At 43.1% G+C, this 25,840-nt stretch overlaps 1 protein-coding gene across 9 annotated transcripts in view; it reads right to left on the reverse strand.

Annotated features, from left to right (window-relative positions):
* Positions 1 to 25,840, reverse strand: part of gphnb (gephyrin b) — a 163,364-nt gene that overhangs the window by 111,478 nt on the left and 26,046 nt on the right. For 8 of the 9 annotated variants that reach the window (XM_049590266.1, XM_049590269.1, XM_049590267.1 and 5 more), the window contains exon 2: positions 2,568 to 2,646. In XM_049590266.1, the coding sequence (XP_049446223.1) occupies positions 2,568 to 2,646 (79 nt within the window). Of the gene's footprint in view, positions 1 to 2,567; positions 2,647 to 4,949; positions 4,999 to 25,840 lie in introns of those variants that run through there. The other variant, XM_049590265.1, reaches the window with a different exon arrangement.

Genomic DNA, 25,840 nt, shown 5'->3' on the forward strand with positions numbered 1-25,840 from the left:
GGGAAAGGCAGCGTGTGATATGTGCAGTTTGTTATTGAATGTTGGAATTGAACTCCACCAAAAAATCTGACACAAATGTGAACTTTTCTGCTGTGGACTGCTATTCAGTTTAGGGGAAAAAGTATATGGACACAGGCATACCTCTGGAGCTGGTCTGGGCTAGACCTCTTTGTTCTATTTGAGGTAATCACGCTACAACCATAGAAACAGAATTAGAGTTAAATGGACACCGGACTGTTTGCTGTAGTCATTTGACTGGCTCAAAAGGAAATGGCGACTGTTGTAACAGTGACAGCTAATGTCGGAAGAGCTATAAAGTGCGTCTACTTTCGTCTACCGTACACACGTAAACCTTTTTCCCTATGTACAAAAGCCCACTCCCACCTGCCAAGAGCTTGCTTTTGAATTTAATGTGACAGGTTACAATTGGCATTCACTCTCGGGACAAATGACTCTACAGTAGCCCCAGGTATTTATTGGCATAATTTTGCCCCTTTTGCAGGCTTGATGAGATGACATAGTGCCACAAAATACCATCCGTCTCCGTCCAAGCTTGAACATCATTCAGTAACCATTCATTTAGTAACCCGTTTCCAGCTTGTCCGTGACATTAAACGTGACGCACCAGTATAAAAAAACAGAAAAAAAAAAACCAGACATGCATACTCATCTACTGTCTGCAGAGCCATGTACATGACTTAAGTCTACTGGCGATGGAAAAAGAGTCCATCGCCTATTTTTAGTAGATTTTCCCACGTTTAAATAACCTGCATACAGGTGCTAATTTTGTTGGAAAAAGGGTACAAGCCAGCCTTTTCATTTTGTCTCTTTTTCATTTCACCTCACATATTTGACTCACGACCATATCACATGGTATAGAGTCCAAACATTACCTACAATGACAAAACAATAGAACACAGCGTGGCTAAAGTATAACAAATGTTACTTAAATAAACAAAGGACATACTTCAAAAAAGGATGTAGTTCATGAATAACTTTTGGCTTGTCTGATTGTAATAACAAAATTAATTTAAACATAAATTGATGGTTTAAATAATACCTACTTTTTAAGTCATTAAGCTTTCATTCTGATACTCGTGATGTAGCCTGGGCCTATAATCAGAGACAGTGCACAAAAAAAACGACTGTCCATACTCTGTGCTACTCCATTGCTTGTTTGGCCGTTACTGCAACACCTTACCTCAGTGACTTTGCTACTTGCCGTAAGCTGGTTTATGCAAAAGCTAGCTCACTACAACAGTCACAACTCTTAGTAATGGCAATGATATACATAAAAATGGCTGCCGGTCTGATGAACCTACTTTTGTTTTGAACTGGAACGTCCACTCTACTCTCATTCTAGTTCAATGGCTACAACATAAGACTAATTAAATGTTAGTACACTTCCAGCTTTCCAGCTTTCCAGCTTTGTGGCAACAGATTAGAAAGAAACCTTTCACTCTCCTGATTTAACATGACAATGCCCTGGTCCGCAAGACGAAGTCCATAAAGGAGTAGTTATCAGTTTGGCTGTAGAAGAACCTGCATGGCCTGCACAAGGCCATGACCTCATCCATATCAAATGCCACCTCTGGGATGAGCTGTAACTGTGAGCCAGTTCCTTATCGCCCAACATCAGTACCCAACCTCACTAATGCTCTTGTGGCTGTATGGGAGCAAATCCCTGCAGTCAGATCCCAATATCTTGAGGAGAGCCTTCCTAAAGGAGTGGAGGCTGTTAAGACAGCTGGTAATGCATGTGGTTTTGGAATGCAGCAATCACATACAGATGTAATGTCCACATACTTTTGGCTATGTGTTGTTTCTTATTACATAGGAGAATGTTTGCTTCAACAAATATCATGTCATTTTTATCACCTTCACACTCTTTGTGATATTGCGGTTTGTTTTAAAGTTAAAGAATCTATAAAAGAGACATTCATTGTCACGAGCTAGAAGAAAACCCTTAAACCACTACTACAGTTATCTACACCAGTGATAAGTCAAATGAGATGCTCCTTTTAAACCACCTGAAAGACGCAAAAACAATATTTTAATGCATTTGGCCCAGGATTCAGGATTTGACTCTCTTTGGACGTACACTTAAAGATCAGTAATGATGGAAATTACTGTTTTCCTTAGCGTTCTATGCGCTCTTTTGTCACTGATCACATCCCTGTTAATGGAAACAAGTGTTGATTTCACCTCCTTTAGCTTCTTTGAGCAAATAATGACTTCTCCCCGCTACTGAGAGTCATCCTTAAACAGAAGAGTGCCGCAGCTCTTTTGTTGTTGCCATGCATGCTGGGAATTTCTCTCCATAGGGCGACACCGAGCCCCGACATGTTGTGTTGAAGAGATATTTTTAGTTTCTTGGTTGCACAAAAAGAAAACGACTCACACACACACACACATACACACACATACAGAGAGCCTGTGCATAATTTTTTGTGTCGTGGATTTAAGGTTACTTAAAGGACTTAAGTCTGGAATTAACGATTGTGTGCGTGAAGGTTTTCTGCCGTCATTTCTGTGGGTTGAATTTTCATGAAGAGGCCAGTACTCACAGGGAGGGATCATGGACGAGATCTTTGAGGTTGACGCCACTGCGGTCCTCTGCAAGGTTCCGAAAACAGCTGTCGCTCACTGGATGGACAAAGAGAGACAGAGGAAAGTTAGACTGGCACTCTAATTCATAAGCAAGGACTTTGGCACAAACGGCCATTGCTGCATCACAGGAACTGTCAAAGCAGTAAATGATGCTTATAAATACGGCTATTAAAAGGGAAAAGTTATCAAGCCATCCAAAAACTGAAATCCATTTCCCCAAAAATCCTTTACTCTCATGCCAGCTCACAGTTTGCAAGAACAAGAATTACTATTTTCTAATTTTGAAAACTGTGTCATGGTTGGCCACGTGTGATTACTCAAGGTGAGAGACTGAACTGATCATCAGATGAAGAAAGTGACGAAACACACCAAAATTATCTTCCTCTGATCTGATGATGAAAACTAGGCGAAGCACAACCAAGCACACCTCTGAGTAGATCTGTGCTGCTCCTGAATTCATTCTTACATTTTGATCCAACATCTACACCTGTGTTTGGACATTCAGGGCTCATCCATTGTGTCTGAATTAAGGAGGATAGGATGCTATGTATCATAAAGCTGGTTTACCTGTACCTGTATGTAAAAATCATGTCTGGTGTAACTGCTACATTGTCACCTGTATCACTGTTCCTCCAAATGTATGTTGCAAACCAAATACGGTCACTACAAGACTAAAGCAAACACTGACACTGACATCACCTTCACCCTCCACCCTTTGTGATCATACTGAGCTGACGCGAAGCCACACCTTCACCGTCTCCAACCTCTCCTCATGCAACCACGGCAGCCCCTCGACTGCAGAGCAGGTGCGAGCCACATGAGTCATCACGGTGATCACAGACGGATAGAGTGACGGATAGAGTGAGACAGGGAGGAAGGCATGGGGAGAGGAAAAAGTGAGAGGAGACAGAAAGAGACAGACGAGGAGGATGAAGAGAGGGACAAGGTGTTTTGTGATCTGACGGGGCCAAACGTGAACGGACACGCTCGTGTCTTAAAATAGATGCAAAACCAAGCACCACCGGAGGGCGGGATGATGATGATGGTGGCGGCGGCGGTTGTGGTGCAGTGGATTTAATCCAAAAAAACTTGACGCGCTAGTTGTAGACAAGACTGGAAATGTCATGATGTTACTCCAATGAAGTGCCATGATCCATGAACGAGAGGAGGGGCGGAGGGATGGGGTGAGAGGATGGGTGAAGCAAGAATGGTGTAAAAAATGGAAGTGGGATGGCAAAGGGGGGAAGGAAAGGAATGCAACAGAGCTGGAGGATGGAGGGATGAGAGTGAGGGATGGTGGTGATGAAAATGGGAGATTGGGGTGGAGAAGAGGAAGTAGGATGGAAGGGATTTTTTGAAGGGGGGGGGGTTGATGAGGAGAGAAGCAGCGGCGATGGGGCAGCGCTGTGGAGACAGAGGTAAACAGAGGGTGCAGGACGTTGCTCTGGGCTCTGGCAAATAAATGGGAGAGTGCTGACATTTGCACACCGAGCCAGCTCAGAAAGAGAGGGAGAAACAAGAGAGACAGAAAGACTGCGGGAGGGAGGGAGAGAGGGAAGGAGGGGGGTGAGATACAGCGAGAAAAAAAAGGTTGAGGGAGGAGAGAAAAAGGGGAGCAAGCACATGGAATACACACCACCCTGGCTTTAGAGGGGCACTGCTGCATAAGTGCATGTGTGTGTTTGTGTGTATGCGCGTGAAGAGGGAACTTCCTTCAAGACTGCAGTATGCCTTACACACACACACACACACACATACACGCACGCACATACACACACACAGAGCCCTCCTCAGTCTTTCTCTCCCAGCTACCCCTTGATCTAAAAATAGCCGTTCCACTCTCCTACAAGAGGCAGCAACCATTCTGAACCAATCAACACGCTCTGTCAAAGGCATCGGTACCCACCACCCCTCTATGTGTGTGTACCCGCACATGTGTGTGTGCATGTGTGCAACAAGGGGAACTCCTGAGTGAAGGTAATAAAACTGCCCCTCCCTGCTGCACCAGGTTAGTGGAAATGGTGGGAAAGCGATCCCCCTCTGCAAAACAATGGCACGGAGAAGAATCCGAAAGCGAGAGGGAGAAAAGGGGGGGAAACCAAAAAGAGGGAGAGAAGGAGTGAGAGTGGAAGAGAGGGGGATCTGGCTGCAGTTGAAACAGGCTTCAAAGGAATATTAATGTGATCCTGTGCAAGAGCTGAAGACAGGGAAAGAGAAGGGGGAAGAGAGAGGCAGGAGGGAGGATGGAGGAAGAGGAGCGAGAGGGGAGGTGGGGGGAAAGGTGCACAAGAATTCATGACGCCTGCTCCCCTCCCGCCTCCCGAGCTCCACCCATGCACCTTTCTTCAGGTGAATCTGCAGCATAGCTTTCATCGCCTGTCCCCGTGCACTGCATCATCTCTGGAGTCCGTCCTAAAATCCGCAATGTGGGAGAAACCAGGGATTTAATCATTACAACAGATGTCCACTTAGCTTTCCCTCCAACCCTCCGAACAGTTCAGAGTCAAACCTTATCCCTGAGCAGCCGCTCTACTCCGAGGTCACGGTGAAAGTGAAGATGCAATGCAGTGACCCCATCCCACCCCAGAGGGCGCTATTCCCCACGGTGCATACAGTACACAGCGAGCTAAAGGTCAATGCTTCTACATGGCTGGACAGCGACCAAAGGACAGACAGCTAAGGCCAGACAGACAGATGTCAGAGCTGAGACTGGTTCATACTACCAGTATATTATCCGGCTATTCTAAGGTCAAACACTTAAAGGGGACCACATGTTCATTTTTAGGTGCAGACTTATATTTTGGGTATACACCAGAGTGAATTTGCCTGCTGTACTCAAAAAACACTTTATTTTCCTCAGACTGTCTGTGCTGGAACACCTGTATCCAACCTTAGTCTGTAAAGCTCAGTTTTAACGCCTGTCGCTTTAAGCATCTGTAGTCTGCTCTGATTGGTCAACGTTTCCGCGCCTGCTGTATCAAACCACCGTGAACAGCATTTGGCTTTGAACCCCCTTTTTTTAAAAAGTGGCCAAAGGTGGAATTATTCTGTCTGGGTCTGTCATGTGACGCCATGGGGCCCAAAAGGACTTTTTCCCATAGACTTGCATTGTGAAAGAGATGCCTGTAAATCAGTGGTCACAACCCCTACTATAAGGATTTGATCCATTCGGTGAGATAACATTTTAAAAGAGCTGCACGATTACATCCTTGTATCCCATGGATGCATTGCAATATCTGGATACAGCATTTGAGGTGGGATGCTGTTGATTCCTATGGAAGTTGCTCAGTGGCGCGTGAAGCCAAAAAAGCTCTATTTCCATGGTATAAAATAACCCATATGATCGGCGCTACTTCCACATTATTGGGTTCACAGAGCAGGGGTCTCATTTATAAAACAGTGTGTAGGATCCATACTAAAAATGTACGTACAGACAAAAGCTAAAAATGGCATGCACCAAAAGTTATTGGACAATTTCTACAATCAGGCTTCCACCTCACCATGTGCATCGCCAATTTCCCATCTACGCATTGTTCGTAAGCATAGGTCAAAGTCTGTCCAATCAAGTCTGTTTTATAGTTCACAACTTTTCCATGGGAAGTGCTGTATGCTTCTTCCAGGTCTTGTTTTGTGCGTATGCAATGTTTATAAATGAGACCCCAAGTGTTTTTGAGACCTCTGATGCCCGAGCCGGCTACTTCCCATTAAGCACTCCGCAAACTTGAATGCGGAAAAACTGATGTAATGATGCAGCTCTTCTAGACTTTCTAAATGTTACTGGGCTGATTGAACATACTAGTGAAATGAGTCATTTCGTGACAGAAAGAAGTCAAAGAAAAAGAAAGGTTGGAGGCCTGAGGTGCTAACAGGGATTCTTTTTACATACCTTTATCTCATTATTTGAAACTTAGGCCACATTTAAAATGAGCATTCAACATTATAACATTATGAATATATCAAAAGAAATAAGTAAAAGCATAATAGATCCCAACTGAAGGCAAGAGGAATCTCAATACTTGGCAAGCAATTTCTTTTTAAGCCAGTGCATTCACTTTTCACATCTGACTTTCCAGTGTTTCTGGGGAGTTTATTTCTATTTTTGGTTGGGTTTCTTTTGTGCATTTTTATAGCTTTAATTTGTGTGTGTAATTTGTGTTATTTTTGTCAAACTACTGTTGTAAAGGTCAAATAAAGACACACTCAGACTAACAATGACAATCTTGCACTTTTCAAAAACAGTGCCTCAGTATAAATTTAAAAAAGGAAAATGATCATTACAATTGTGAAAATCCAAAAAGGTAACATAATTAATAACAGCAAGAAAATAATTGAGAATTAAAAAAAATAATTGACGACTGACTTTTCGTGTTTGAGACTGAGTATCTTGATGTCTTAAACCAAACTGTATTTATCCATATAGGCATCTCTGTAATTGTAATAATTTTCCAATTTGATATCTATCTTCTGGTGCCTATGCCTGTATCGACTCCTATCATCTCATATTTGCCTCCACCTGTGAGTGTGTGTGAGTGCAGAAGCCTGGATGTCCCCAGGCTACAGCAGTGGGAGGAGAGCAGGAGGCCTGTGCTTCAGAAGCCTAATGCAGGGCAACACCGCTCACACATGGGATCTAGATGTGCACACCCAAACACAAACACTTGTGCGCACTCTTTAAGGGTTAATCGCTAAGCCACAGCAGAGCAGCAGAGATCGAAACACAGGGGAAGACATCAAGAGACCAAAGAGAAGTGATCAGGGAGGGAAAACGTCAATATGGTGCGAAAATAAATGGAATAACACGGAAAGAATTATTGCTTAAAAGGAAAGCAAGGAGGAATGGGAAAAGTATTCTGACGCTCTGTTTCCTGGATCCTCTGGAGGTAATACAGTGTATTTGTGTATGTGTGCACAATACAACTGAAACTGATGCATTGTAAGTCTGTCTGTCTTTTTACAAAGATCATAAGGAAAAATGCAGTAGTTGCACATAAGCAAGTACATTTACCCAAGTACTATACTCAAGTACAAATACCTCAAATTTGTATTTAGAAACTTCTTATTTCTACAGGCAAATCTTGTACTCTCAACTCCACTACATTTGTCTGACAGCTTTAGTTACTTTTTCAGATTACATTTTTTTTTTTTACATTTTCTATCCAGTAAAAACTCTATCTCCAAATTTGGTCAATTTAAAGTTTTCTGATAAACTGAGGGATTAAGTGTTCCTTTGGAAGTTGAGAAAATTCTCCTACTTCTTAAGCTAAATAAACTCTTTAAAAACCCTCTTGGATCAGCTGGAAAATGCACCGTCACAAAGCTGAAAAATGCTGTTTTTCTGACACCATGAGTGTCTTATTTGTGATGCGTGGTTCTCACAGGACAGCAACACTGCAAACGAATGACTTTCTTGTTAAGATGTGTTGCTGTAGGTTAAACTACCCAATTAGAGCAACCTTAAATGCAACGTAATAGAATTTTTTGCACCAGTACCATTAGTCCAAAAACATAACAGTAAAACAATAACAGAGACAGTACTTTCACTTTTTAAACTTCAGTACATTTTGCTGATATTACTTGCATACTTAACTTAAAGGGATAGTTCTGACCTTTTAAAGTGGGTTTGTATGGGACACTTATCCGTAGTTAGTGTTTTATGTATAGTAGATGTCTGTCAGCATGCCTCCAGTTTGGAGAAGCAGGCTGGGAAAACCGTTAACAGCTTCAGTTTCCCATCTGTACTCTTGTCAAAGCCACCAGACTCCATTGACAAAAACAGTTATTTTAGCACGAAAAACATGGGAGCTGCTGGTCTACCACTGCTTCAATCAGTGAGTTAGTTGGTGTTATTGTGTGACTTTGGTGAATCCGAACTAATCCTTTTCGACGCCAAAGTCGCACAATAACACAAACAAACTAACTGATTGAAGCAGCAGTAGACCAGCAGCTCCTGTGTTCAGCAATGTTAAATCATTGTTTTTCTCAATGGAGTCTGGCTTTGAAGAGAGCGAAAACGGCTTCATTTCCCCGTTGGAAATCATTAAGGTCAATAGGACATTAAGGTGTAGCAGTGAAAATACTCTCCATTTAGCTTACACTTATATGATCTAGATATTTTTAGGTGGCTACAATATGTTTGGTTGTTGACCCCTCTACAGCAGTAGATTGCTTAGCTTCCATGTTGGACTCCAGTCTGCTTATGGATTAGTACCCCATACAACCCCACTGAACTATCCCTTAAAGTAAGTTAATGCAGAACTTGTAGCCTACATGTAATGGAGTATTTTCAAAATCTGCTGTTGCTGAAAATTTTTTTGGCAAGTGCCTTCATGTATTTTCTGAGCAAAACGTATGTTGTTGTCAGGAGGTGGGACTTCTGCAACACAATGAAATTCATAAACTTAGAGCTGTGGTAGGCATTTTCATTTTGGCATTACTGGGCAAAAATCCAATAATAACTTTTGAACTTAGAAAAAACAGAGACTTCCGCACCTCTGCTTGGCTCTGTTTTCAAGCTTTAGAAAATCTAGGCTTTGAAGAGAGACTTTGGCCAATCACAGGTCATTCCAGAGAGACGCATTTCTTTTGGCTGTTCTACAAATGCAGATGAGCGTTCACGTCCCTTTGGTGAAAGCCTGAGTCAATGGTGGAGAATCCTGCAGAGAAAGTTGCTATTCCAGCATTGGCAACAACTGCCTACACTGTTATGATGCAGGGTGACCCTCTGAGTATTTGCTGTCTTCTACATTTGTACATTTTAAACAGAAAACACAAGTTTTTTTACTGTGATAATTATGCAAAATGACATAAAATATAGCCAACAGGAAGAAGGTTGTAATTAGCGATGGTCAATACCAGAAACTTTAAACTGTGTTTTGTGGGTCAGGTTCAGGTGAGTGATTAAAACAATTGTTTGCAGGTTGGGCAGAGTGGATTGGCTCTCATAATGAGCCAGGTTGGTGCAGGTTTTAAAAATCCCTGATCCACGCATCACTACTACACTGCCAAGTCAGCCAAAAAGAAGACGCACATATCAAAAAGAGAGTCTGACAATACACAAAATAAAACTTGTCTGCATCAGCAAAACGTTTCACAGATTGAGAGCAAATGTTGCTTATAGTTTAGCCTTCTGCTAGCCAGAGCCAAGCTCACAGCTGCGGCTTCATTTTCACATTTATGTAGCTAACTTTACTGTAGCTAAAACCTCGAACCACAGTGTGTTGTCTACCTCACTTCCTGCCGCTTCAGCCCACCTTGCCAGGAGGAGAGCAGGCCACAGCTCTTCAAGTCAGAGGCCACAGCTACATGATTCCAGCCTGTGCAAACCCCAGCTCCAGGAGACTAAAAAGCCCTGAATACCCACCAGACAGGGCTGTCAAAAGTATCGATACTCTGAAAAATATCGATACTAACAGTGCACGCCACCTCAGCGCCTGTCGGGTGCATGTGACGGGTCAGACGGACACACGCTGTGCAGGCAGCGTCTGGCAGGCACAGAGCCCTCGCTGCAACCCGGCTTGTTGTCGTCGCTGTGCATGCATGCACACATTTCTGTTGCTGTAATATGGCCAGTGTGGCTGCAGGAGGATCAGAGCAGCCAGTTTTGGTCAAAAATGATAAAGGAAAAAGTGCTCTTTGGAAATATTGAGTGAAGTGAACACAGCACGCTGCAGACGGCAGGTACAGCCCTCCCCTCACTAGCAGCTGAGCAGCTGGTGTCGCCAGCATCAAACTAAAATATTACTTCTAACGTTAATGTGGGAGCTAAGCAGAAAACTTTATCAGTCATGCCCGTCTGTAACATTAATAGACAATGTTAGTTTAACAGGACAACACAATTATGTGTGTCTGAAAAGTTTCATTTTCATTTCATTTATTTATTTATTTGTACATGGACAGTGCACATTAATGAATATTTCTGTAAATGTGCCAGTTTTAGCTGAGTAGCTAGTTTCCAACTGCAGTCCCCAGGCAAGGTGTTAAATGCCAGCTAAAAGAAAAAAACATTAACAGTTATGTTAACTGTAAAGTCACAGATTGAAGCTGAAAAAATGTTCGGATTCTCCCGTAACCCCTGGTTCTCTGATCTACCTAGTGAGGTAGAAACAGGAGCATCCTGAGCCTAAACTACCAACTCTATTTGATCAGCAACGAAAATATGGTGCCAATTCACCAGCAGCACAGAAAATAAACAGGGCTGTAGATAAATACATTTGTATGGACAGATCTTGTTTCTGGTTGTTATTTATTTTGGGGGGATTTTTTGTTGTTATCATTGATGTTACTGTTCTGATCTTTATTTAAAAAATGACATGCCTCTTAATTTTTTGCTGCTGTATCGAAAATGGTATCGAGTATTGAATATTTTCCTGGGTATCGATATCGAGTTTGAAATTTTAGTATCGTGACAACCCTACCTCTGGATCAGCAAACTTTCTGTTGCTGCCTTTGCAAAGGTTAGACCTGGTGCCGCTGCTGGCCACCAGCCTACTCTGGGGGGTTGCTGCTCGCTCTCCTCCCAGTGAAACAGTACAACAGCGGGGACCAAGGCAAAGAGATGGTGGGGTGGCTAATGCTAGCTTGCTAATTCTTGTCTCATTTGTGCTCTGATAAACAGAGAGTAGGGCAAGGAGGGGCTGAGTGAATGAGCTGTGTGCAGCTGCACAATGTAATAAGAGTAAATAAATCAATGTATGGGAAACATGGGTTACTGTGAGAGGCACGTGCATATGCCTGAGGTATCACATACACTCAGGGTTAAGCAAGGTCACAAAGTAATTAATAGACATGTCATTAAAACAAACATTTGCTTAACAAGACATAAATGTATACAAATGTGTCCAAATTATAATGCTATCTTCAGTTTTCTATCTCCCCAAAAAGAGCGTGGCATTGACACGTATGTGTGCCGGTCTGGTCTGTTGGACAGTCTGAAGAGCCACAGTTCATTTGTGCCGGTTACGTTTGGCCAATAAGCTCAAGTCTCCTAATTCTTGCTAATCTAGGATACATCAGTCACTTACTCGTCCACACACATTATGTGGAATTACGACAACTACAGTCTGTCGTACAGGCAAGATGGAAGCAGTCTGTCCCACAGACAGGAAGTCTGGCCAACAGTCGAAGTGCAGTTAGCGTACAGGCTAGGCGTCTTCTTCTGTTTCAGCTACTCAAGGTTAGCTAGCAGGCTAGGTGCTGTCAGTCTGTTAGCCTGTAGCAGATTCATAAACTGCGACTGTGTTACACTCAATCATTTCCAGGACATAAAGCAGTCAGCGCTCATTATCTCCCTGGGATCCCACACTAATGGGGTTTTCCCTTATAGCAGGTCCTCTCACACTCTCTAACACACACACAGCTCACACGCACTGTGTGTGTGCATGCATTCACACGTATATAAAGAAATGTCACACAACAAATATAGACTGATACACTTCTTTCCAGGTACATAAACACACCTATACACACACACACACACACAGCCTTGGACACCTTGCCATGGATCAGCAATTTTACACACCACGCGCTACAAATCACAGCGCAAGACAAAGTTGCTTGTGCCAAAGTCTGCTTCCGGTCCAATTATGACAGCTCTTATCCATCATTACAGCGCTGTAGCCTGCTGTTCTTAAAAGACATGCACAGGTGAGTCTGGATGTTTGGGATACAAGTGTTCATCAACATGTTTTTGCCAGTTAGAATATCGATTAAGATTTCATTTTGTCCAAAAATTGATGGACACATCTATGTCCTATGTGTGTAGGAAAATGTGTGAATCCACCAGTGGAGGAATAGCAGCCGATCACCTTCTTCGTCTGTACAGCCCACTTGGCATCTCTATTATTTCCTGTTTTTTACCCGCTAACAATGGCCCTCCAGCCTTGGAGAAGCTACTATGGAGGTCAAACACTGGATTGGGCTGACATCTGCTGGTGGGAGGGACAACACCTCTGCACACCAATGAGCCTCGACCAAAGTGATATCACTGCCTCCTGTCTCCTATTTTACTGGCTTGTTCTGTGTCAAATGGAAACACTGGGCCCCAGGCCTCGGATTAAATGGGCTTAATGATGAATAGAGGTATGGACCCGCCTCCAGATTGTAACGGGGTGGGGTAGACATCTGACTAGGGGGCTTTCGGGACTACAACCCCCTCGCAGCCAGAAGAGGAGAGGAGAGGAGCTGTGGTGCACAAATACCAGCATCTTCATTCCATGGCAGGGTAAATTTCCAAATTAATAAAGGCTTCACGGTGCTGGGTAAAATATAGTAACAGCAATAACAGCAGATAACCTAATCTAATATAAGCCCACTGTATCTTAGCAACCTTGTTAATTCTGAGAGGAGCAGTGGGGTAAGCAGCAGAAGCACAGCATCCATCATCAAAGACACACCCAGCAGCAACACACACACACACACACACACACCAATTACTCACAAACTCTTAAACCCACGACACTACGCACATGCACATGCTATCTTACCATTAGCCACTATCTCAATCACACTGTGATGCAGATGAATGCATACACATGTGCACGGCTACACACTCAGGCACATACACACAGATCCTCAGGCTTACTGTAAGCAGCCGGGAGAATGGAGGGGGTGTGGAGCGGAACAATGGGATCCTAATCGTCGGGCTGCATTTCAAAGCCTCTCCCCTCTACAACACTGTTTCTAGATAAGATTTGAAAATGCTATTTATATCCGCGGGGAAAGGAGCCAACCAGCAGCTTGATTTTCATTTATTTGAAGTCAGATCTAAATTGGGGTGGAGTTACATAATGCAAGGAGTGCGACACTCCACCTGCTACTGCCGAGCCAGCCATTGAAGAACACTACAGAGGGAAACGGCCCAAAAAAAAAACCGCACCGGGCCCACGCTAATACTGCAGCTAATAATTACTCTATCGGCTTAATAACCATCGCTTACTACACCAAAGGAGCCCGGCTCATCCGTGTGGGTACAGCAGTGGGCCGATCCGCATCTCAAATCCAAACCTACTCCAGCGTAGCCAGGCCAAAATCCGGCAACCATGCTGAGCCAAGGACAAAACAACACAGCAAAACATGGCCCAGTCCCCCCACGCACCAGATGTGTGGAGAAAGAAAGACAGAGAGGGAGAGACAGCTCTGTTCTTCACAGCTGTGTCCCAGGCAGGCAGGGCCCATCCCTGGCCCTGGCTCCCACAACTCTCTTCCCCTCCCTGTCTCCCCGGAGAGGAGAGGCAGCTCCATCCCAGGCTGAGTGTGGAAGGAGGAGGAGAGGTGGTAGGATGGACATGTGGAGTTGTGGGAGGATGAGCAGGAGCCTAACCCTGACAGGATTAAGAGAGCAATTCATACTGGATGAGAGGAGGGGGAACAGAGGGGAGAAGAGAGAGGGGAGCAGCGGTGGGAATACTCCGAAAGCAAAGAGGGGAGGGCAGAGAAAAAGAGCAGGATGGGAGAGAGAGTAGTGAAATGGGAAGATGGGGAAATGGCTGGTAGGGGGAGGCTAAGAGAAGAGAGGTGCAGGGGAATAATAACAAACATGGAGGGGGGAAAGCGGGTAAAAAAAAAAAGGGAGAATATGTGAAGAGAAGGTGGGAAGACAAAGGAGATGATGGGAGAACCTAAGCAGGCCAGAGAGAGTTCATCCGAGTGCTGAGCCCCCTCTGATCACTGCCATACAGATCTATCTTCAACATGTAGGTGCTTTGGTGTGCACAGTGCAGATACCGACATGGACACACGTTGGAGTGGAATTAATCATTTGAAAGTAAAGAGTAAAGGTCACAGATAGAAATACAGACCCCCTCTACACCTCGCACTAAAATGCATTTTGGACTGCAATCAGATAACACACACTGAACGTACAAGTTTATATGCAACCACTGAAGACGGATTATGATCCGATTAGCCAAAAGGTGGTCAGGGACAAATCGTGACCACACTGAACACAAGTACACAAGTCCCGAATACCATTTCTGGGGCTTTGAAGCTTTGGCTTGAATCAACGGCATGGTGGTACAGTGGTTGGCACGGTAGCCTCAGAGCAAGAAGGTTCAGGGTTTGAATCCACCAGCTGGCTGTGTGGAGTCTGCATGTTCTCCTCATGTCAAGGTGGGTTTTTCTCCGAGTGCTAAGGTTTTCTTCCACAATCCAAATACATGCAGGGTACGGTATTTGATGATGCAGTCTCTGTGTGTTAGCCCTAAGTGGTTATGGAAAATGAATGAATAAATAATCAACCATCTGCACCTGAGCCAACTTCAGTAGGACTTAGCATTAATGCATACGTAACAACGAGAAGGAAGAGGAGGTGTAAGGTGGACTATTGCAAGCAATGTTGTTCTAAGTTATAAATAACTGCCGCAGGTTAGGACGCCTCACTAGATGCAAAGCGAGTGCTTCACTACAGTTGGCAGCTGTGGATTACCACAAACTCAAAATGCCGCATGTTAGGACGCATCACTAGATGCAAAGATGCAAAGCAAGTGCTTCACTACAAAGATCCAAAGCAAAGTTAGTGCTTCACTACAGTTGGCAGCCGTGGATGACCGTCCACAATTTCTCTCTCCTGTTTCATTTCCTTATCGGACTGCCAATTCAGTGCTTGAAGCGGAGGTTGATGACTGCGCTGTGAACACTGGCCTCATTTGTGTCTGACACTTGCCACCTCCTTTCAATTTCCTCCACCATTTAAGCGTTGAAAAAACAAAACAAAAATTGAAATTATTCAGACCTTGATTACCATGGCAACGACAGAAACTTGAAAGCTTTGAAGCATTCGGGTCAGCCCTGAACACAAGTGTAAATACAATGACATGTTCAATCCACATACAAGTGTTGGAAAAATGTAATCACGCTCAACTGTTCCACACCAGTGAGGTAACAGCTATTAGATAAGCTTATGGATATATATATATGTATATATATAAAGGACGCCTTCACTGTTCTCTCCCACGGCCTTTACTATGCCCCTGCATCCTGATTGTCCTCTAGACAATGGTGGCATCTAGATCTGACTATCTAGATACACTGGATATTTCAAAGCAGGGTGTACAGGGGTCATAGATATCAATATTATAAGACCAAAACATTGGGACCCCATTTGCACCTGATATTAACGTGATCTGTATCTTAATGTTATCTAGATAATAGTATCTGATTGTGAGCTTTTGCGTTTATTGTATTAATAACTGTTATCATCATCTCACTTCTACCCACACTGCAATGGATTAGATAGATGGAGTTGGCAGACTTGCATGTTGATACCAGCTGTAAATGGGCTCTAGGATACACAAACACAGACAGGCACAGGCTTTAATGGGCCTTTGGATCCATACTGGGACACGTGCATGTAACAAGTGCCGAAATAATAGTAAACTGACAGGAAATTCATTGACAACAATGTACAATAATTGACTAAACACTTAAGCCAATTAACCAGAAAATATGCCAAACATTTAGTGGTCACTGCTTCACTGATTGCAATGCTGTCTTGTTTCAGGACACACACTCACACACACCTGGACACTGCCCTGTGCAACCACTGTCCACCCAGATTTACTGTTTCTCTCAGTTTTATATTAATATCAGGTGAATATCTTGGGGTTTTGGCTTGTTGGTGCTCAAGACGAGTAATTCAAGACATCACTTTTGGCTCTAGGAACTAATTTTGACATTTAATAGACTAATAATTAGCTGAATGATCAAAAGACTAGTTGAATTCATCATGAATTTCAACATTAAAGAACACTTAATCAAAGAAATGAACATTTGTATCTCAAATATGTATCCTGTGTAACCTTGAAATGCTAAAGGAAACTTTGCTCTTGTTGTGTGTCTTAACAGTGAATGATGAATCCAAAAACTCATGAACGTTGTTGATAAATAGGAGTAAAAATGGGTCCACATTTAACAACACTGAAACTATGTTGAGACCTGAGACCCGAACTTTTGTTTTGTACGCATTTTTAATTTCTCCTAGCTTTCTCAGATCAATTGGACCTGATAAGTATAAAAAACTAAGCACTGTCAGCAACATCTAAGTCCCGGTGTCCTCAAACGAGACGATTAAGTCCCAGTATCCTCGAATGAGATGATAATAAAGTCCCAGTGTCTTCAAACAAGTAATTCCCAAATTAACAGTATCTTAGCTTGTTACTGTTGCTAAAATTGGTCAATTTCGTTTCCATATCAAACGATAAACTTTATTAATCATAAATAAACAAGTTTCTACCATCGAATTTTAACAGGTTTTGGACCTCGTCCACTTCTCTGTCAGGATTGGCCGCAGATTGACTTGGCAGAAATGGATACCATTTTGTTTTTACATGGATTAGTGTATTGTGCTCTTACTACCAGTAGATTGCACAAAAAGTGTCCACGAATTAGGACAACAGGTCCAAGTTAAGTAAAATGAAGTATAAGGTGCAGTAAACCCAAAATGTGATGTCCCCATATGAGGACACAAGGTCTCAGGAGGGTATAGGAGAGTAGAGTAATAGAGTCCTTTGCGGTAGCCCGTGTTCAATTCCATCCTGTGTGTCATCCCCCATCTCTTTCCCATCCTTCCTGTCAATCTACGACTGTTCTATCATTCAAAAGGCCAAATGCCTTTTTAATGATAGGACACACAACTCTTACGCATACAAGTACTGTGCCTTGGCAAGCATGTGCGCTTGAACTCTGCTCGTGCATTCCAATTAGTTGCTGATGCGCTACTTGTCAGTGTGTGAGACTGCTTCTGCAGAAGTGTTTTAAATAGTAAGGTTTTAGTTAGAGTGTATGTGTTTGAGAAGTGATGATCATACAACTGGATAAATGAGACTTGGATTATACTGCCTGAGTTGGGTGCCAATTTGTAAATGACTCAAATTCATCAAGAGTGTTTGTTGTTTTTGGATTGTACGTTGACCGTTGAGACATGCAAGAGAAACAAAGTTGTCCTCACAAATTCAACATAACATGGGGAGAATAACTGATATAAAACTGATCGTTCTGTGGATGAAGTAATCCCTCAATTGCAGCCGTCATAAAATGGGTGGAAAGATTGCGCTGACCCTGAGCGCTCACCCCAGCTCCAGAGGCCTGCTTCTACTGTCATTTTTCAGGACAATAAATAAAACATGAGAGGCCGAACCCCAAACACCACAACACTTTATCAGCATCTGCCACCACTGCCATAAAAAAAAAACACATCCACCCACAATCAGCACAGCAATCACCACCAATCAAAGCAGAAAATACTGTTTTCACCTTCTTTAGACATGAGCTAAACTTCTTTTCCATGATGCAGCGCGTGTCTAAAAACTATCCACCATCTGTTTCTCATGATCTACCCGAGTCAGCCCACTCTTAGTCACTTCTCGCACTCTGCATAGCACTCACCTGAACCTCTCTTTATCATCCAAATATCAGTGAAAAGCCCGAGACTGCAGCACCCAACAGCCTGCAGCTCTCCACAAAGGCCTCTCATATTGATGTTTTATTAACACGGCCATAAATATTGAAAAGACACTTACTAATGAAGCCACAGAAAAAATGTTCCAGAGACAATTTACAGCGCCGGGGAATATAGGGACCTTGAATATGGCACCCTACATCCCCCTTTCTACTTTCCTTTTCCTTCATCTCATTTCCCACGCTATGACTGGGATGCCCCTGCCGCCTTAATATCATACCCCACCCATACACACATATTTCCCCCTCAACAGCCCCATCTTCTTGGCCTTCTTTGTTTTCCTTGTTCAATGAAATCAATGGATTGGAGGGGCTTGACGATGCGCCACACCCCTTGTGAATATTAATCATAAATCACAGGCTCGGTATAATGAGGCTTGTTTCTAATGACAACAGGCGTGATGAATGTGTCTGTGGCTCGGTGTGGCATTATCATATAGCCAGGCAGGACTGTGCATGTAGTATGTGACGGCTGGGCGGGTGTGTGTGTGTGTGTGTGTGTGGCTGTGGGTGGATGAGGTATCGCCGCTTTTTTTCCCCCATGTAGCATGACATTTCGATGGCAGAGGGCCCACGGCAAGCCAGCTCTCCGTGGCATTTCCAACAGCTGTTTACACACACATACACACATACTTAATGTGCACTGTGTGTTTTCTGAACACATGAGCGCATACGCTGTATATGCTGTGCTCGAGTGCAGCCATTCATATGATGCAGTTTACTATAAAAGCCATAGTAGATGCCGTTTGAAGTATCTGTCGGTGCAAGATAGAAAAAACACACAGAGGTAGTATTTGACTAATAATATACATTATAGTTAAACAAGCACTTGGTGGTGAGAAAATAACTGTTTATGAGGGCAGCACATATCACACTTTACAGATTTGCCTCAAGGGGCTTTACAATCTGTACAGCGTACCACACCCTCTGCTTTTAGAGGTGTGCATGCAGTTAGCTTTGGTTTGATTTGTCCACGTCTAACATATGTGTCTGCAATTTCTGCGACCACCCTCAAATTTTACCTGGGGTTGTCAAAATATTAAAAATGTGCATTTAAACATTCAATAACAATCTCTTTCCTGAATAACTGAGGATGGTGTTTGATGTTTTATCAAATCAGAATCGTTTTCATGATTTTCAAGTAACTGAAGTAAAGTAAAACTGAAATACCTTCATTCAACTTTAAGAGCTGAGAAGCCAGAAAAACTTCAGCGCTGACTTATGCTCATTTTCAGGCTCATACTGAGACGTTTACGTTTACATAATTTAATGTTCAGAGAACACTTTATATTCCTCATACAATTGTATTCACCCACTGCCTGAAAAGCTTTGTTTCAGCGCCTCTCTCTTTAAGCCCCCAGCGTGAGAAAGACCAATCTGCTCTGTCTTCTCTGCACTGTCACTATAACCCAGGAATGACTGTAACGGAGAAAAGCAGCACTTTCCATATAATCTGAAATTGTGGAGAATTTAACATCAGAAACCTAGATAACACATTCCCTTTACATTAGCTTGTAGCTACATGTAGCAGTTGACTTGCAGTCAGAAAATGACTGTGTATAGCGGCACTTTATCCCACCTAAAATCCCCCATAAAAGCTTCTTAACACAACCAGACTTATTTTCAGCAGGAATATGATTTGAAATCATGGAGAAATTAACTACATCAGCAACCAAGATTACACATTTCCCTGATGTTAGCATGTAGCTACATTTAGCAGTGTATGAAATGTAAACACTTGTAGCAGATGACCGTTTAAAGAAATGTGTGACAAGCTGAGGTCGGCTTATTGCCAAAGTACGGAAAAAAATGGTTGGAGATGGAGTGTCCAGAATAGTCTGAAACCTGAGGTTTTTGCTCACAGGGAGTATTTTAACATACATTTACTTCATTATTTGAAACTTCTCCAGCAGTTAATATGAACTACCACCATTGTAACGTTATTTATGTATGACAAAAAATACGGAAAAGCATAACAGGTCCCTTTTACAGTTCACATCTGTAGCTACAACCTGATGAGCAGCAGATGATAAGAAATGTTGATTAAATGTATCTGACACATTGAAATAACAATGTCATATAAACAAAAGCCTTTAAAAAAGTTTGCTCCAAATCATGGAGATCCCCTAAGTATTAAGTCAAGTTAAGTAAAATATGATTCAGATTTCTTTGTCCCAGATGGATACTTGTTTTCACAGTGCACATACAGATACACATACTATAACAACACATACACCAATAGACAGACAGCAACATTAAGATATACACATGGCAACATACAGATGTAGAGTGTGCCAAAAAACTTCATGTATACATTCACGTTATCCCAACTCTCTACAGCGTCAGCAAGGCAGACTGTTCAGAGCTGCTGCTGCTGCATAAAAAACAATACTCACATAAGTGTTCTGGACCTCCAACGAGATGGGAGTAGTGGAAAGTGTTGGTTTCGGATCAGTGTCATTAGGTATGCGAGTGCTAGGTGTGTGACGGCTCTGAAGGTCATGTCTGATAGAGGTTTGTTTTTGTTAGAGATGGTTAACATGGTGATGTAGCATGGGGAACAGTACAAGAAGAAGAGTAACCAATCTAGGTTCTTGGTTCTATTAAAATACAATAACACAATGTACTGATGGTTACAGAGTGGTGTTGCAGAGTGATGTGTCTTACACTCACATACAATCTTTGGCTGACACAGACACCAGCTTCCAGAGAGCACACTAACCACGAAAGAGAAAAAAGTCAATTTTAGCCTTTATAAAATTAAATTCAATCAGCTATAGCTAATATAATGTACCTAAATGTTTGGACTAAAGGCCCAGACATGTCAAACAGATATCAAAGAACTAGTGGTGACGAAGGCCGCCTGTTGCGTCGTCTAAAACTTCCATGTCTAGGCCAAAAAGTTGCACTTGAACACACCACAATGACTAGGAAATAACTCCCCATACCAGCATACGGCAGTAGTCTGTAATTGTCATTCAAAAAGGGAAACCAGAAGACAGACAGGACAGATTTAAGATGCTATTTAGCCGGTTAGCACAATGACAGCACGACCTGATTTACCTTGAGACAGACATTTACAAACTTTCTAAGAAAAAATAATAGTCTCACCTCATATAACAAGTTTGTTTCAGTCTCCCTCCCTCTTGAATTAGCTATTTGTTTGCTATCCTCACACCTGTTTCTCTTCTTGTACACTGAGCCTAACTGTCAGTCAAATTTATTTTATTCAATGACAGACTCTGCCGTCTCCGACGCTGAGTCAACATGCTGAATCGGCCAAAAAACAGCAGACAAGGAACAAGTAGCGCCAATGGTGTGGGACACACCGCGAAAACTAGGGCGACAGATGCTCACCGACCGCCCAACACTGACTGACAGCTGATCAGCAGCTTGGTGTGTCAGGGTCCTAACAGAAAGGAAAAAGAAAGGATACCAGGTTTGGGGCGTATTGAGTCCAGGTGCTTTGTTATATGGGGACCCATCCCTAAAAAAGAAGTTCATGTGTGGAGGAAAAAATCTCAAAGACACACATCAGACAAAGAGACATATCTGGGCAAATAAAACCATCTGCATGGCCAGATACTTCCAGAGGTAAGTGAGAAAATACTGTTTGTGTGTAATATGTGTGAAGTGACCCTTTAATTTGGCTGGTTTGTAGAATCCTGCAGCTGAGAAAACAACATATGTTCAAGACAACAAGGATGATATCATTACAGGCCGACAGCAATACAAATAAATAAATGAATTCACACCTAACTGGCATATTCTTCCCTTTTTTTCCCAACTCAGCTCCTTCTGTGAGTGTTATCTATGGCTGCTCCATTAGTGAGCCAGGTACCACTCTCTTGTTAGAAGCCAAAATGAGCTTGAGAGCAGCTCTATTGATTTCAATAGAAATGTGCTTACACTGGCATCAATATAGCTGCACATTTCTGATACCTCCCGTTAGAAGCTTCGCTCCTTTCCCCTTCTTCCTCCACATCCCTTCGTATCTCCCCCTCCTCCTCCACCTCCTTCATCCTTCCAAGCTGCTGATGCAGGGAAACCCAGGGCTGCACCAGTACAACCCCGGCTTAGCCGCACATTCCAGTTTGCATCTGTGGACAAGCTGGCTGAATATGCATGGAAAACACTCAGCTCATTCATTTCACTTTGCTCAATATGACTAAAGATAGAAGGGTCGGGAAGCAGACAGGCTCTGAAATGGATGGCTATTGGCTAACATTAGCAATGAGGTTCTTTATCTGTTGGCTTTTAGGGTTTGTAGTGAAACGTATGGGCTTAGGCCTAATCAGATCAGGTATTGATTGGGCTTCATAGAGGAAGCTTAATGTTCTCTCTGTGATCTCTCACTAAAGGGAAGGAAGAGAGGGAAGAACAGAGGCAGAGGGAGGGAAAGATAGAGGTCAAGGGTTATGGTGTGACTGCAGTCAGTCTTACAGGTCAAGGTTAGGCTGGCAGATGGCCGCTCTGAATCAATGGCGAGCTTCTGATCAGAGTTAAGGGTCACTTTCATGCTGACCAGGGGAATCGTTTGATGGGCAAGGCAAATGCACATCCCAACCCTGATTGGGACCAACGTCTCTCAAGAGGTGCAGCTGTCAAGCCGATTTCCGGAGCGGGAGACACGACCATATTGTAAGTGACACATTGTTCACTAAGTGGAAAGTTAATCTAAACTGCATCTCCACAGGGTTCCCATGTGGCGGAGATGGCAGCCTCATCATCGTCTGGTCCACCGGCTGCCCTCCTCATGACCAGCCCCAGCTCCCTGCCCACAAATCCCATTTCATGCCAGCCACGCTTCCGAAAAGGCAAGACAAAAGCCCGATCAGCACAGCTGCGGCTTTAGCACATTGTGCCGACAATCATCGTGAAATCAGTGGAACAAAGCAAAGCGGAACTCTACAGCACCCAAAACTATGCAGAGGCTCACCAGGCTGCATTAAGCTAAGGGCGCACCCAGCTGTGGCTTCTTAGAGGAGAAGGAACTTCCTACTCCTGTTCGCTTAAAGGAATACGTCACCCCCAAAATGACCATTTGAATATCATTTACTCACTTCATGTTACACTGAATTAGAGAGGAAAACTTTCATCGAATCCTAATCCGGTATTAAAACTAGCTCCCAAATCTGAATCCTTTCAGTTAGATTTAGTTTTCAACAGTTTGAAGTAACAACTGGAGTGGAAGTTATAAACTAATGAAACTCGAAATATCTTTATTGACATCTTGACATTTTATTAGCTGAAAAGCCCAAAAAAAAGAAGTTCTGACATAAAGTGGACCTTTTATGTACTTTTTCGGGTTGATACTTGTATCACGTTTCTACTAGAACATGTTTTGATGCTTTAACGGTCAAAAAACCTCATACTGTCTGTGCTGCAACATCTGTACTGACTCTCTGTCCGAAACGCTCTATTTTAGCACCTGTCTCTTTAAGCTAAAAAACCCAGCCTACTCTGATTGGTCAGCACTTCTGGGTTTTCCACATCTCGTCGTCTCTGCACAATTAAAATTCAGGAAGAATTGGGGCAATCACTAGCTCACCTGGTAGAGAAGGTGCACTATGTGCAAAAGCTACGTCCTCGTCCAGCTGCCACAAGTGCGATTCCAACTCTTTTGCTGCACGTTAGAGTGCGGCTCGGGCCGTATTTTCCTGACCAAACCCAACCCAAGTCCAAGACCGTTATACCCGAGCCCGGTCTGAACCTGACAGCCTTTCATATTTTTAAGTGTGGACCTGACCTGAGCCAGATGCAGTTTGTTACCTGACATAGTTATTGTTATCACGGTTATAGGTTGTCTGTTTACCGTGATCATAAATGGAGAGTGTGTAAATGACCATCAAAAGGCCGCTGTTACCCACAGTCAAAATTTCATCCGTGAGAGCGGTGTTTGCGTCCCCTAAAATTCGAACTCTTTTTTCCTAAACCTAACCACACGTTTTGTTGCCTAAACCCGCCCATGTGTGTTTACTGTTAAAGGAAAAAAAACATAAATTCACAGTGTTGTACCGGCATAGTGCGTTTATTTTGCAAGAGACTGTATGTAATCAGTAAATTTCCTGTGAAAACAGAAGTGTATTTTGAAAGAAGACAATGCATGTAACAGGCAGAACTTGACACGGTGTTCCAGAACATCAACAACCAACACACCCAGGGTACCTTTCACGTCCTGTGTGGATGTGAAAACCTTAGTACATTCAGCATGATGCACGATGATGACGTTGTATGTAAGCATCAAAAATGCAGTATAGGATTTCCACGACAAAAAGCATTTTAAAGGAGGTTTTGCTAGGTTACACTATATTTTCTGAAGTGCAGCCTACATTGAGGACGACATACCAAAAATAGCGAACACACGAAGAAAAGGAACTCCTATGGATTAAAGTTAGAATTAACATGTTCCATGTGCCGCCGAAGCTTGTTGATGTGTTTGTTAATGTGTGAGTGGGTGGGAGGTGATACATGTGTGTATGTGTATGTGTGCAAACCATTCGACTCTCCTTATTTCCCAGGATGCAGAGTTTTACATGCCCACACACACACACACACACACACACACACACACACACACACACACAGGGAGTGCCCCGGGCCCGGCTGTACTAATGAAGCAGCCTGTAAGCAGCTACCTTCATTACATTCAATCCTCTGGACAGTGTCAGCAATTACATTGCAGCTTCCCACTGTCAGAGCTCACACATGTACACACACACACACACACACTTCTTCTCAAGGCTAAAACGAGCTGAGGTTGATGCATGGAGGAGTTCCTGCTCTTCCTCTTCTTTGGTGGTGGGTGTTTGGCTCAGACTCGGCTCTTTAAAGCCCAAACCCCTCAGTATATCTAACTCAGGCCCACCACCACATCAGCAAAGCCTCTGTTGTGACGTCTCTCTCCCCCTGCCTTTCTGTATGTTTGTATGTTGGAGCAGAAGGAAGCCTGGGGGGGGGGGGGTGTTGCCTAATAGAGTGCTCCACTTGCCATATTTCACACATCTCATCACTTATCCCACTGAGACACATGTAGCACATGTACATGTCAGTGCAGGGGAAACCAAGAGGGATGCCCCTGAAGGAGTCGGAGCATTCAGGGAGTTTTCCAGGGACTGATTTGACTCTGATGCTGTGTGTGTGTGTGTGTGTGTGTGTGTGTGTAGGAGCTGAAACCTGTGATCACTAATTATCAGGTACATAATGTGCACAGAGAAAAATGAGTGTCACTATTATTGCCGAAGAAATACAAATGTATGTGGTGATATTTAAATGAATTATGGTGATCATAAATGCATCTTTCTTTCCCCCAGGCCTGCAACTGATGATTAGTTTCATTACTGCTTAATCTGCTGATTATTTTCTTGGTTATTATTTTTATTAATCCTGTTGGGGCACCCTGGTTGCCTATAGGGGTTTTGGCACCATGAACCGCAATGTCCCCAGTTTGTGGTTGGGGACCTCTGTTTTGTGTCACTGTCACTCCCCATTGTTGTCTCCGTTCTTTTCCATGCCATCTCGCTATGCTAAAGTACTCAAGGCATAAATTGCCCCAGTAATCACTAATTCAAAACATTTATTAGTCATTTGTTAAAATCAATTTGATTTCCTGGAGACAATGCTGACTTCTTCTAAATGTTTTCTGGCCAGTAGTCCATAATGTCATATGAGACACAGAAAAGTAGCAAATCCTCACACTGAAGGAGCTGAAATCAGTGCAATATTGCACAAAAAATGACTGAAACAATTAATCGATTATCAAAATAGTTGTAGATTAATG

Source organism: Epinephelus fuscoguttatus, linkage group LG11, assembly GCF_011397635.1.
Source record: "Epinephelus fuscoguttatus linkage group LG11, E.fuscoguttatus.final_Chr_v1".
Lineage (NCBI taxonomy): Eukaryota > Metazoa > Chordata > Actinopteri > Perciformes > Serranidae > Epinephelus > Epinephelus fuscoguttatus.